Source organism: Daucus carota, chromosome 1, assembly GCF_001625215.2.
Source record: "Daucus carota subsp. sativus chromosome 1, DH1 v3.0, whole genome shotgun sequence".
Classification (NCBI taxonomy): domain Eukaryota; kingdom Viridiplantae; phylum Streptophyta; class Magnoliopsida; order Apiales; family Apiaceae; genus Daucus; species Daucus carota.
The window spans coordinates 1,290,550-1,305,625 of NC_030381.2; the positions used below are offsets into that span (position 1 = coordinate 1,290,550).

The window sequence follows — 15,076 nt, forward strand, 5'->3', positions numbered from 1 at the left end:
GTTGCCCCTGTATTATCACAGTAGATGGTAGGCGGAGATGAAGCAGGAATATGTAACTCAGATAATAGATTTTTAAGCCAAATGAGTTCAGCTGCTGCATTAGCGACGGCCTTGTATTCCGCCTCTGAAGAAGACCTCGAAACAGAATTTTGTTTAGATGATTTCCATGAAATTGGATTGGAACCCAAGTACACAACATAACCTGTAGTGGAACGTCCAGTGTCTCTTTCTCCACCCCAATCTGAATCGCTAAAAGCAGATAATTGTAGCGGAGAATTTTTGCGCAAGAACAGACCATAATGAATTGTCCCTTTGAGGTATCGCAGGATGCGTTTAAGAGCAACCCAATGGTTTTCAGTAGGAGCATGCATAAATTGAGATAATTTATTAACTGCGAAAGACACATCCGGCCGAGTGATTGATAAATATTGTAGCCCTCCAACAAGCTTGCGATATGGAGTAGGATCAATAGATTGAGAGCCATCATGAAGCACTAAATTTGATGTAGCTGACATAGGCGTAATCATCTCTTTGGCACCATCTAAATGATGTTGCGATAATAAATCAGAAATATGTTTAGCTTGAGACAAGAATAGACCTGAATTGGTAGGAATAACTTCAACTCCCAGAAAATGATGCAGTGGTCCCAAATCTTTCAGAGAGAATTTTTGATTCAAACATGCAACAAACTTATTAACAGACGGCACATTGTTCCCAGTAAGCACAATATCATCCACATAAACCATAAAATAAATAATGATGCCCGCTGAGTGATAAATAAATAATGCAGAATCAGCAACAGAACTTTTAAAACCATACTCAAGCAGAAAGGTTTTAAGAGCTTTATACCATTCATGAGATGCCTGTTTTAAACCATAGATAGTTCTGCGAAGTCTGCAAATATGATGTGGATATGAAGGGTGCAAAAAGCCTGGAGGTTGGACCATGTATACCTCATCATTCAGGTGCCCGTTAAGGAATGCGTTGTTAATGTCCAGTTGACGAGTTGGCCAGCCACGAGAAAGAGCAATACTTAACACAATCCGAATTGTTGCTGGCTTGGTGACCGGGCTAAAAGTTTCTGAATAATCAACACCCGGACGCTGTTGAAAGCCTTTTGCAACAAGGCGCGCCTTATATTTATTAACAGACCCATCTGGATTTCTTTTAATCCGAAAAACCCACTTACACGCTATTGTTGGCTGATTTGATTTTGGCACCAAGTCCCAAGTGCCATTTTTAGTGAGAGCATCAAATTCAAGGGACATTGCTTCGCGCCAGTGAAGATCCTTTAAAGCTTGTGATACTGATTTAGGCTCTAATGAAGGAGAAATGGGATGAAGGGTGGTATGATTTATGAATTGTGAGTTAAAGTATTTTGGATTGGGACGTCTAGAACGAGGTTCCGGCAGTAGATTGGGAGAGGGTGAAGGTGGATGAGATACTGAAGTAGACTCAATTTGTGATGAAGCCGAGGGAGGTGAAGATACAACGGGTGAATTTATTTGACTAGAGGATGAAGACGTGGGACCTTCATGTGAAGCAGGTGGGGTTTCTGTAAAGGAAGCAGTTTGAGTGGTTTGTGATTGAGGTAAAATAGTGGTAGTTAAAGGTGGTGTAGTAACAACAGTGGGGTTCAAAGGAGGATAGTACGAGTCTGGCACAACTGGGAGAGCAGAATCACGCGTCTTATTATGCATAGGAAATTGGGACTCCACAAAATGAACATGTCGTGAGTGATACAGACGATTATGATTGAGATCAAGGCACTTGTAGGAGGACTTAGAAGGAGAGTATCCTAAGAAAATACATGGCACAGATTTAGGTTGTAGTTTCGAGTTATTGTATGGACGAAGCCATGGATAACAAAGACAACCGAAAATCTTTAACCGTGAGTAATTTGGTGATTTACCAAAGAGTGACTCAAACGGGGTGCAATACTGATTGGTTCTGGATGGCAAACGATTGATGAGATATGTTGCCGCTTGGAAAGCATGAGACCAGAAGGTTAAAGGTAGTGATGCCTGATGTAAAAGAGTGAGACCTGTTTGGACAATATGACCATGACGACGTTCAGCCATGCCATTGTGTTCAGGAGTGTGTGGAGGAGTAGTAAAATGTGAGATGCCTTGAGAATTCAGAAAAGAAGCAAGTGCGACAAATTCGCCACCATTATCTGAAAAAATAGATTTAATGGATAAATTAAAGAATTTTTCCACAACCTGTTTGAACTGAATAAAGACATGGTGCACATCTGATTTTTGTTTTATAGGATAAAGCCATATGTATTTGGTGTAGTGATCAACAAATAAGAGATAATATTTAAATTTATCAATGGAAGTGACAGCAGGGCCCCAAACATCAGTATATATCAATTCTAAAGGGCGAGAACTTGTCATTGATGAAACACCAAAAGGTTGTTTATGACTTTTATTACAGTTGCAGGCATTACATGAAAACAGTGAATCAGATGGAATAGAACTAACTAAATTATTTGATAGAAGCAAATGCCTCAGAACAGGGAAAGCTGGGTGGCCCAGCCGATTGTGCCAAGATTCAATCAACGTGGAGTTGGTGACATTTATTTGAGGAGACATGAGATTTTGTGGAATAGAATGAGCATAATAGACATCATTGTAATTCTCCCCGCGCAGTAGTACCACTCCCGTTTTGAGGTCCTTGACCTGAAACTGTAAGGGAAAAAATTCAATTGAAACATTGTTAGTGTTGCAGAATTTTGCCACTGAGATGAGATTTTTGTTTAAAGAAGGAACACATAAAACATCATTTAATATGAAATTTTTTGCATCAGAATTTAAATGAGAGGTTCCTGTATGTGTTATTGGAAGACCTGAACCATTGCCGATCAAAACTTCTTCTGGACCTCCATAATCTGAAAAAGAAGTGTAATTAGTTGGGTCATTCGTGATATGATGTGAAGCGCCTGTATCAAACAGCCATTGTTGTTTCTGATTTGGTTGAAGCATGGTGTTATTAACTGCAGGTGTTGGATTCTGGATATCATTGTCCTTCAAAAAACGAGCTAGTTGTCGGCACTCTTTGGTGGCATGTCCTTGGCGTTGACAAAATTGACAATAGGGACGGTTATTTTTGATATAGGACTGAGTCTGCTTGTTGAAATATTGCTGATTGTTTCGGCCAGAGTGGGAGCCATAAGGGCGTCCTGGAGATGATTGATTCCAAGATGAATTTGTACGAGGAGTAAATGATGAGTTTGAATACATACCTCGTGAATTATGATTAACTTTCTGTGTGAAGTTTGCAGTCACAACAGTAGGCTCAGGAACTTTATTTTTCAGGCCTCGTTCATGGTCAACAAGTTGTTCGTGAAGAGCAGCAAATGTCATAGGTGCCTCACGTACTTTGATGGCTGATCGAATGTTACTGTATTCATCACTGAGACCATTTAGAGTCAATAGTACGAGATCGTCGTCCGCCATTGGATGACCTGCAATGGCAAGGTCATCAGCTGTTGTGCGTATATCTCTGAGATACTCTGAGATGGGCCTGGAGCCACATGGGTTTGAAAGGAGATGACTTTTGAGAGACATTACTCGTGACCTTGATTTGTTTGCGAACATGATAACAATTCGCTCCCACATTTCTTTGGCAGAGAGAGCAGTTGAAACAAGTGGTTGTATGGTCTCATGGCAACTTCCTAGGAGTGCACTCAAAATGATTTTATCTTGTCTGTTCCATACCATAAAGGCAGGATTGGGTACATTATCTTTTAAAAATTGCGCCGGAATTTCGACTGTCCCATCGATGTAGCTTATCACTCCAAGACCAATTAGAGTTGATTTCACCTGTGTGCTCCATACAGGGAAATTGTTTTGAGTTAATTTCGTTGGTAAATGTGTAGGGGCATTGAGATGAATGATTTCTGTGTCTGAGGTAACAGTTTGGGTTGAGGAAGCCATTGAAAAATTGTTTGAGATTAAGATGGTTCAGAATGTAAAGATTGTTTGTTTGCGGATCTAGTGGTTGTTAAACCGATAATGGCTCTGATACCATAACACGATTTTACCAACTGAGATTTCAGTGTGAAAGGCTTGATTATATTCATTAGTAGCATGAAGGTATATATAGGTACATAGCCTGATACATGGATAAGTTTAAACTACGTCAAAGTCTATCTATCTGTTTTCCTGTTACTATTGTTACAACTGTATACATATACTTAGAGATGAGGTTTGACTTGATCAGACTGCGGAATGCATGTTACTCTTTTGGTGGTTCATCTGCCACTTCTCCGAACCGATATTCTGTTATATATATTACTTTGGATCAGGATTCAGGACTACCATACATTATATAAGTATTTGCTTTGCAATTTATAAAGAAATATGCTCATGGGATAGAATGGTCAAATGGACAGAGAACAGGAGATCTAGCTGTGCTGTCTCTATGCAAGAGATTCTTTTGTCCGAAAAAGACTACTTATTTTATAAGACCTTTTCGAGGAAGAGACAATGAGCCAATACTTGACTCAATCTAACCAGATGGCTCGACAACCAGGCTGTAAGTGGGACTACTTGGCTCACTTATTACTCGTATGATCCAAGAGTGCAGATCAAAGTTGCAGAAATGCTAGTGTAGATATCAAGTCATCATGTTGTCATTAACCAGTTAATCAAATATTACAGGATCCTGATCGAGTTGAGTGAAATCTTTCAACTCCTGCCATACATGTGTACAGTTATCGGCTCATCGTAACCTAATAACGTGGCATAAATTGAAGGCCCGTCTCATGGTCTGTTTCGCGGATTAGACAAGCGGTCATGGTTCGCGATATCATGAATGCAAGTTGTTCTTTGGCTGTCATGTGGAGAGAGCAATGCAGGTTGCTTATCCTCTTAATATGACCAGTATTTGTTTGCAGATCTGGGTTCTCATAATACATATTCCCAAATGTATACAAATATTATTATGCTTTTGTTATAATTGAATAGGTCCGTTAAGCAGAACTAGCTCGTTTTTCTGACAAAATTCGAACCCTCAACTTCCGTTAAGTGAAATGAGAAAGTATCTGATAAACTCTGCGAGCAAAGGTATACGAATATTACTGTATGTGTTATTCTCTGCACAGCTCTGATGACCCCATGTGAGGAAGAAGATATTTTAGCACTAAAAGAAGACTGATAAGAATCCACACATGGTGGGTGGACAAGAGAAAGAGATGCTGTATTCACATTATTCTTGATAAAATATGAGCATTTTAGTTTTGGCAGTATAGTTGTTGTATACATAAACTCTGAAACTGGAAGAAGCTTGCAGCAGCTGTATTATTGAACTTGTCATGTGAGCATGTGTTTGAGCTTTCCCAAACCTTTCCTTCTCACATGTCTACAATAGATTTAAGAGGAAGATGACGTGTCCAACCACCATCCACCTAAAGGCCTGGGGCTTGACGGTGGCATCGACGCAGCACTTCAGGATTCCCCATTTCTACCCAAATGTTGGAAGTTTCATTGCTATACACAAGACAACAAATGCTATAATAAAGTGATTACAAAAATCTCTAAATGCGGAAAACACCCCCCACAACAACAGACATTCAACAAAAAGAACTTTATCAGACTAAGATCTTAAACAAAATGATCAGCGATAAGCTTACTCATCTCCTGAACTCGAGCAACAAGTCATGCAATTTCTTTTAGAAGCAAAATACCATTAAAAGTAAGGGAAAACAATAGATGTCTAAATTCAAAAAAAAAAATCATATTACATGAGAGGATTATAAAAAGTTAATTTAACATGTGTCAAATACAATAGCTTATAAAACATATTGATTAATTCATCCATCCATTACAAGCATGCCAACACTAAGTTAAGGTAAGCTACATTCCTTAAAATTGCTGCCCTGATAAAACCACGGACAATTCCAAAAGAAAATCCCCAGGCCACCACACTCATTCTGGATCAGGAGAACCACCAGGGACAAGCTGCATGATACAGCACATATTAGAAGCGACTTGAGGGATATGAATAGTAGCGAAGTATTTGTTGCATAGAAGTTAATAACGAAGAACCTGTGACCATTTAAATATTTTATATAACCAATAACTAAAAAGAAATTTGAATTTGTCTATGCCCAAGGACAGTAAGAAGCTAGATGCCTAGATCCATTGTTCTGTAGATCAATAGTTCAACAAGTATTATAGTTTATAGATGCTGATGGGGGAGAATTGATAAATCTATATGCATGAAAAAAAATGAGCTCAAAAAATATGGAAGAAATGCTCGCACTCGTGGAAATGAACAATAAGTTATCCAAGCACTTACAATCGCAATGTTGTTTCCATTAAGCAAGATCTGATCCAGCTTTGTTACTCTACGTCCTTCAGCAGTGAATTCACTGTATTCAGGAGATAGTAGTAGTAAGGAAATAGAAAGACTACAGACATTACAAGGCAGTTCAGCAAAACAAATTTACTCAATCGTATTTTCAGTGAATTTATCAAAAAGGTTAAATAATAAAGAAAACTAATAGAGAACTCAAATTGATTACAGAAATCACAAGACAAATCAGAAAGATTGAAATAACTGGGCAATAATTGCACATATAAGTCATCCCTTCTACTCTTCACACCAGCAAAGAAAAAGGAGCTAGTAAGCTAGGTTTTTTTGGACACTGGCTTTGCACCGACTCCACTAAAGCAACAAAGACCAATAAGTGCTAAAACGGAAATTCATCCCTCTAAAAGACAAACCTACCCATAGAAATGTAAGGGCCAATTGTGTATCAAAAAGAGCATGTCCTGTGATTCTAATTCAACATCCAATACATAAGGATAAGATTAATTTGTCAGTCCAAATGTTTTTATGTTTGAAATAATCGAGGCCTTGATCAGGGGCATATACATCAATACTAGATATGAAGCTTTCTTAAGCATCATGTAGATACATATAGCCTCTCCACACCAAAAAAAAGAGAGAAACTTCCGGTGTTCGGCTTGATCACAAGATTCATTTTGACAGACATTAAAAATCAAATGATTTCATTTAACTCCTACAATGTATCAGAAATTCATAAAATGTTAGTTCTTCTGATAGTATATATAACATCTTTACAAAGTCCTCTTGAAAGTATGATGGGAGAACAAGATTATTCTTCAGCTTTTGGTGAGAAAAATATAGACTATTAGGTAATGCAAACGCTAGCCAAAACAAGCTCAGTGGAATCCCAGCTACGGAGCTACCTAGAGGAAAACTTCTAATGAGCATCCACTCAGCTAAACAAGCTAAGGAGATACAAATGGTCAAAGTTTATGCAGTGAGCTGTAACAATTAGTGCTCTGTTTGGGGTTTTTGCTAAGTTCTACTCTAGAAAATTCTGTTTCTAGTGGAGTGTCAATTGAGGAAGGATGCATAGACTCGCAAAGATTTTCTCTTTCAGAGAGTATTTCATTAATTTTCAATCCGCTCAGTCATAACCATGTAAGGTTAAAAAAACATTTCACAAAGAACGGAGTCTTGAACACACTAATAGATTAGACGAATTAAAAAGAAACCAACTTTATCAAATGCACATCCAATTACGAGAATACAATAGTAGTCTTTAGCTTTTGGTAGGAAAGATAGTAAATTGATTACAATAGATAATATTTAGCTCAAATGTACATACTTCAATTATTCTATATGCAACTGTCAACCAAACAAACACAGTGTAATCCCAGCTACGAAGAGAAAAACTTATCCAAATATGAGATACCATTCGTACAGTCAAAGAGGAGAATCTATTCTTCTTAAACTAAAGAAGGACAACTTATGGAACTCTTACATCGCTCCCGATCTAAAGATTCACAAGAAACTGATCCAAGTTCCAACATATCACAACATCACAAGATATTGAGACTTGAGCACTTCAATTAATTATCGAGTAGAAACTACAAAATGATTACATGTACTGTATTAAACTGAATCCAAATTTAAAAGAAGGCACCTAAAACTTGTACTTTTTAAACTAAGGCTTTCTATTGAAAGTCTTGACAATATAGCAAGGAATATAAAGGGATTAGTTAAGCAAAATCCAGATTCAACTATCCAATGTTAAACAGCTTCAACTTCAAGTGTTACATCCAATTCTCCATTTTAACAATTTACGTAAATCAGACTCTAAATGCTTAACACATTACGAAATTCTATTGATAACACAGACTTTCTAGTAAAAATAAACAACAGGCACACCAGATTAATATTATTTTTCCTCAGTCCACGACATTCCAAAACAAGCATCAAAAGCAATGTAGTAACTCACTGAAAGTGCAATAACATGTTACATCCCACTCTAGAAAAACCAATTTCATCACTCACAGTAAACTCCTCAATAGTTTCATTCACGTAACAAAAAAATCCTCAATAACCCTAAATTTTTCCTTAACCTAAAGTCTCGCACTTTACAGTCAAACCAAAACATAATTTCTTGAACCCCTTTACATAAATAAGAAAGAAAAAAAAAGGCTTATTACACTTACTATTCAGTGACATCTTCGAGAACCATGTTGACATAAACATCAAAACCCCTGAGAGTTCCAACTAGCTCCTTGTCTCCTTTCATTATCACCCAAATCTTTGACCCAATACATCGATCTATCAGCTCTGTAATCCAAACCCCAAAACAAACACTAATTAATAAAAAAAATCTTGAAAAAAATTGATGAGTTGCAGTATATAAAAATAAAAAGAGGGGTTTCGAGTAAACCTGAAGGGAGAAGTTGAGAAGGGTTGTTAGCCATGGCTCTGACAATAAATTGTGTTGTATAATTGTATGAGATAATCGATCTCTCTGCTGTTTGATTTTATATTTTGGCTAAATTCTCTTGCAGGCAGGTTTAAGTAGCAAAAATTACTCCCGCCTCGAAATCAATCTGGTCAAATTAATAATTATGTTAAATTTTAACATAATATAAAAAGTATATTTTCTCTTTCAAAAAAAGTATATTTTTATCTTCATTTTAAATATGTTAATAAAAATAATTTTAATAAATCCAAATATCAAGATTATTACAGAATCATACTTTTATTCTATAAGATAATCTTCAAACTTAGAGATCATTTGGAAATTGAATTAATGATTAATATATTTGAATGATTTTAATACTTGATATATCTGAATTATGAATAAATAATATTATTTGATGAATAATATTTGAAATATTTTAATAATATATTACAAATATGATTATTCGTTTTAATAAAACAAATTTATATAAATTTGAATAAAGTATATACCAATTTTAGAATGACTACGTCAATTATATATAATAATAATTCATAATAAGAAATACGATAGTCAAATAATCTTAATAAGTTACAAGTTATTTGACACCCTTAGGAGTTTGTTGTGAAAAGCACATGTAAGTGTGGACTAAGAAGGAGTACCAATTTTTGCTGCTTGTTTCTGGGTTGATAAAATTAATTAATAATATATGTTTCTGAGTTCGAAAAAATTATAAAATTGATTGTTGATTATAATTTTTCTTTATTTCAAAACATTGTATTTTGAATAATTAAGTCATATTAGTCATTTCAACACTTTTTAATTACTTTTTCGGGCAAATTAATTTATAGGTCCTTGAACTATTGACGTTTTATTGTCTGGGTCCCTGAACTAAAGATTCCGTATTTTAGGTCACTTAACTTTTCTATTTTCTGATCTAAGTCCCTCCGTCAAAAAGATTCTAACGGTGTTAACTAGGGTTCTTGAGTTTCTTACAGATCAAAGCAATTTTGAAGGTGTTAGTGATATCCAAACTCAAAGTTCAAGTAGTCAAATTGAATCTTGAATCACTATCGACACTCATATGACAACAATTTTCACAAATTAGATTTAATTTTAAAAAAGCCCAAATTGGACCATAAATTTAAGGTTTTTTATCGAATTTAGTGACCTAAATTTATAAAATTTTAAATTAAACATAATTTTTAAAAATTGGTGTCATATGAGTGTCGCCAGCGACCCAAGCTTCGATTTGACTACTTGAACTTTGAATTTGGATATCACTAACACCTTCAAAATTGCTTTGATCTGTATGAAACTCAAGAACCCTAGTTAACACCGTTAGAATCTTTTTGACGGAAGGACTTAGATCAGAAAACAGAAAAGTTAAGTGACCTGAAATATGGAATCTTTAGTTCAGGGACCTAGACAATAAAACGTCAATAGTTCAGGGACCTGCAATTTAATTTTCCCTTACTTTTTCCCCTTCATTCTCCAAAGGAAAATCTTAGGATGAAGTTATTATAAATTTCCAGAGATCTGTTGCTGCATATGTTCCTTAATTTCCAGGAACATTTGCACGCTTTATTCATTGCCCACAACTGCTTTTCCCTGATAACTGTCTTGTGAAGCCATTGTACCCATGTTGAACTTTGATTACTCTTCACAATTCTCATCAGTTGCTTTCTCATGGCAGCTAAATTTCACTCAAAAAGGTTTTCAATATCTACTAGTATTTAATATGGGATGTTATAGATATGTAGTTATGTACTTGTGCATGCTCTTGTTCTGATTAAGCCTGACTCGGGCAGTGGAAAGAAAATTCTGATATCGGCTCCTCAGGCAGCAACTCGATATCCATCATTAGAACAGCATAATATAAATGCTCTTCTAGTGCAAATTCAAAAGAGAGAACACCAGAACACTAGAAAATGCAATTAATAGAATAATGGAATTACATTATGATAAAAATACTATTCAAAATCATAAGTTAAAGAAGCTACTAGTTCATACTTTTAAGGAAAAGCTAAAATTAAAATGGGGTACCAATTTCACTTCTAGTTTCAGTAGGACTATACAAAGCAGACCTGTTTCTTGGTCTGTTTTCTTCCAACTGTTTTACAACTTCGTCCATCGTAGGTCGGACTGAAGCCACCGGAGCACAGCAACCCATTGCAAGCTTCAATGCTTGCACTAATCCATCTTCCATTGGACTCCTTATCCCCTTCAAAACTTCAACATCAAAAACTTCCATCGTTGTTTCTTCTAATACAGCTTCTTTCACTAATGATGGCAAATCAAGATAACTACCGCTTCTTGCTTTCCCGGGTTTTTTCCCTAACAAAATCTCTAATAGTAAGATCCCAAAAGCATAAACATCAGTTCTAGAATTGCATTTCTTCATCCTCTGTAGTTCAGGTGCCTTGCAACCTTCAGCTTTGGAAAGTGCAACAATTTCATCAGCTACGTTTGGTATCATCAGCTTGTCAAGTCCAAACTCAGTGAGTCTCGCCACGAAGAAGTCATCAACAAGAACATTTTTTGACCTCACATTACCATGAGTAATTGGCGTTTCAAGACTGGTATGAAGATGTGCTAGCCCTCTTGCTATACCTAAGGCAATCTTGTGTCGTTTGGCCCAATTCAATACCGGCTTTCCAACCCTTGTTTCTGGTTCAACCAGGACAAAAAAGATTGATATTAAGAGTTGGTATATGTTGATCACATCAACAAATCACTGTGAATTTTATTAAATGAAGTTAAAAAGATATAGCACTGAAGTTAAGGTTAAATAACTGTAGATAAAGTAAAATAAAGTAAAGATACTCAATGTATCAGGCAGTAGTGGGCCTGATGACCAGAATATATATGCCCACATACACCATCCTAGGTTCATTATTCTGTCGGTCAGATACCTGGAGAGACTTTTTTCACTGTGATAAAGAGATAAATGTGAGATATCGAGTCAATGACTCATCATGTGCCACAATAATCAGCCTTTTAAGAGGTCAGAAACACAAGCTCACGAGTTCTCAGACAGATATGGTGTTTCTGATATCATTGTGGTCCCTAAGAGACAATACAACTCTACGGTGTGAAATGTACTTCTCCACTATTTGTTATGCTCCATTCAACATTTACTCAAAATGTTTCAGCACAATCATGAATGGTTCAAAGTGTAGGGGATTGGTAAAGTCCTTGGCTAAACAGACTCATGTTGGGTGGTAATAGCATCCACAAATAAACAGTAAGCACAAGTTCAATATATATAGAATGTTAATAATCATGCAATTGCATGCACTATACTTAAAAGAAGATTGCATTATCTTAAAAAATTTAATCAAGTCAGGAGAAATGGACTAACCATGTAAGAGATCAAAGAGGTTTCTATTAGGTAGATAATCATATATAAGAAGCTTTTCTCCTCTCTTTCCCTGATAGAAAGCTCTCAGTGGAATCAAATTTTCATGTCGAACTCGGCCTAACTGCTTGATCACCGGCAAGCATGAATTTCTGTCCTTGCAACTACCATCCCTCAACAGCCTTAAGACAATGGTTCCTCCATCAGCAAGCTTCGCCTTATAAACAGTCCCATAACTCGTCTTCTCCATAACTTGTCCAGTTGCGTTTAAAACATCTTCCAAAGTCAAATTTTCACCACCTTGAAACAATATCAGCTTCCCCTCACCGCCACCATTTTCATCATCCTCCCCGTCCGCCAATTCATACTCCTCATCATCCTCATTCTTCCTCTTCTTCCCTTGCACATACCCAATCAGCAGTGACGCCAAAACCACAACCCCTGCCATTAAACCAATCACAATTCCAGCAATTGCACCAGAACTCAATCCAGAACTACCAGTACAACCCCTCAAAGGTCCCCCACAAAGCCCCGGATTGTTCCCTTCAAATACATCCCCACCAAACTTCGATCCCCCAAAATTTGGCACAACTCCAGTAAAATTATTATAAGAAAGATTCAACTTTTCCAAACTTAACCCAACTATCCCCTCAGGAATCGACCCAGAAAACATATTACTTCCAAGATCAAGCTCCTTAAGACTCGTAAACCTAGTTAGAAACTCCGGAACATCACCCGAAAACATATTATGCCCAAAATCAAGAACCTCTAACTTATCACAAGTAGCATTAGGCAATGCAGGTCGAGGAACAGCACCAGACAAAAAATTAGCATGAACACGAAATGAAATGAGACGATCACACAGATTCCAGATCGATGTAGGAACAGAGCCATTCAACAAATTATTCCCTAAATCAATATCTGATAAAGAACTACTATAACCAAGCTCAAGAGGAATCTCCCCAACAAGATGATTAACACCAAGATACAAACTTTTTAAGTTAGAAAGCTCACCGAGTTCTCTTGGAACTTTCCCAAAAAGCCCAGCTGAAGGAAGCTGCAGAGAAGCTACATGAACAAGAGGGTCTTTAAAGAGACTCAAATTAGTCCATTGTGGAGAAGCTAAGTCACTGCAACTGAGAGCTGACCCATTTGTGAAGACCCATTTGAGTCCTTTCCACTGGCAAAGAGGCACAGATGTGTTCCAAGAAGCTAGTAGAATGTTGTCCGAGTTTCCTTGTAAAGAGGGTTTGATTTTGGTTAAAAGAAGCTCAGTTTCCAAGGTAGAAGAGAGGGACAAAATGGGAAAGACGGGGTTTGTTGTGAGTGTGAAGATGATAATGCAGAAAGGTAGAAGCTTTGGAACTGCCATGGAAGAAGTAGAAGAAAGAAAGAAAGAAACAAGAGGGGTTTTGCAGAGAGAGAGAGAGACTGAAAGTTGTGGAAAAAGAGAGTGAGAGTGTGCAGGTGGGGAGTAGTGTGAAATTCTTTATGAAAAAGCTGACAAGTATGTTTATTTATAATGCAAGTAATAATGATCTTTTTCTGTGATTTTATCATATTTTTTTAAATTGATTTACTGCAATTTTATAGAGTTAACTCACTATATATTAATGTTCATACTTAAATGAAAGAAACAATTTTTTTTATAAGTATATTACTTATATTTACTTTCCACTTATTTTATCATCAATCAAATTTCAAGTTTATTCAATATACACTGAGATTTATTAAAGAATTATATTATTTTATGATAAAGTTAATATAATTAATACTTAATTTTTATATATACTGAATTTGATTCAGAACTTTAAAATAGATAAACTTAAAATCATAACTATGCCAATATAGATGAGATGGAGAGTAATATCTTATGTCAAATTTTATTTTTTGGTTTCTGACTCTCACATATCAATTGTGTAATAAATTAAAGAGATACTAATTAATAAATTAAAAATTTCTTAATTAATTTAAAATTATATTTTCAAAAGTTTTTTGATAGCAAAAATAATATTAAAATTTAAATATATTGTAATATAAATTTATGGTTCAGAAAAATCTAAGAATTTCCCATGATAATTATAAAATTTTTGTAAATCCTAACACTATTTCTATTTTATTGTAATAAAAATAATATTAATCACTCAAAGTCAAGCTGACAATTAATTAGTGAATGTAGAGGGGGAATGTTCATTATTGATCATCAGTGACTGAACAAAAAAGGGAGGGCGTGATAATAAACCCTGAACACTTTTTCAACATTCTACATTCAAAAATTGTAACCACAAACATATGAAATTGGACTTTTTCGGGGAAACTCGGCTAATCATCGGGTTTAGGGGTTTTCTTAGTTACGAGCAAATAAGCACGATGACTCTCCCAACGGTGCAGATTTAAAACATTTCCGAAGAAAACATTTGTTAACAATACTCAATACTACTATAGTTTATACTATTGTTTGCACGCTTCCGGTTTATTGCTACTGGCTTCTGCTACCAGTAAGCTAGTAGCTTGCCAATTTTGTGCATTATCTTGAAATTTATTTAATAATTAAATATATAGAGTAGATAAGAAAGATAATTATTGAATATGGTCCAAAGTGTATGCTTTCGGCTCAATAGCGTTTTCGTTTTACGAACTCAATAGCGTTTTTTTTTTTGCTATCTTGAATAGTGGTCTCTTTCTAACAAATACTTTTTATTTGAAGAAACCGTACGTGTAATTCAATATCTCCTTCTATGAATTTGACAGATATGTCTGTTTATTAAGTTTTATTGAAAAAAATGTATTATAAAATATTTTAATTTCTACTAAGCTGCCAATAACTTCATTAAAATATATAAAAATAAATTGATTAAGCGATAATCAAGATCTCTTTTCTGCTGGGAAAGCTCTCACAAAGCTCTCACGCTTCAGAGTTCTAGTTATCCAGTACTCGGACTTCGTAGTAGAAAAAACTACACGTTAATCTG

At 35.7% G+C, this 15,076-nt stretch overlaps 2 protein-coding genes across 2 annotated transcripts; both read right to left on the reverse strand.

Annotated features, from left to right (window-relative positions):
• Positions 1-5,701: 5,701 nt before the first annotated feature.
• LOC108194295 (sm-like protein LSM5) lies at positions 5,702-8,885 on the reverse strand. Its single transcript, XM_017361245.2, has 4 exons — positions 8,726-8,885; positions 8,499-8,622; positions 6,307-6,379; positions 5,702-5,966 (listed from the first exon to the last, which is right to left on the reverse strand). Exons 1-4 carry the CDS (start codon positions 8,757-8,759, stop codon positions 5,934-5,936), a joined length of 264 nt encoding a protein of 87 aa, XP_017216734.1. The 5' UTR covers positions 8,760-8,885; the 3' UTR covers positions 5,702-5,933.
• A 1,778-nt stretch (positions 8,886-10,663) lies between these two features.
• LOC108204860 (putative kinase-like protein TMKL1) lies at positions 10,664-13,595 on the reverse strand. Its single transcript, XM_064089345.1, has 2 exons — positions 12,108-13,595; positions 10,664-11,413 (listed from the first exon to the last, which is right to left on the reverse strand). Exons 1-2 carry the CDS (start codon positions 13,474-13,476, stop codon positions 10,776-10,778), a joined length of 2,007 nt encoding a protein of 668 aa, XP_063945415.1. The 5' UTR covers positions 13,477-13,595; the 3' UTR covers positions 10,664-10,775.
• Between the last annotated feature and the right edge of the window lie 1,481 nt (positions 13,596-15,076).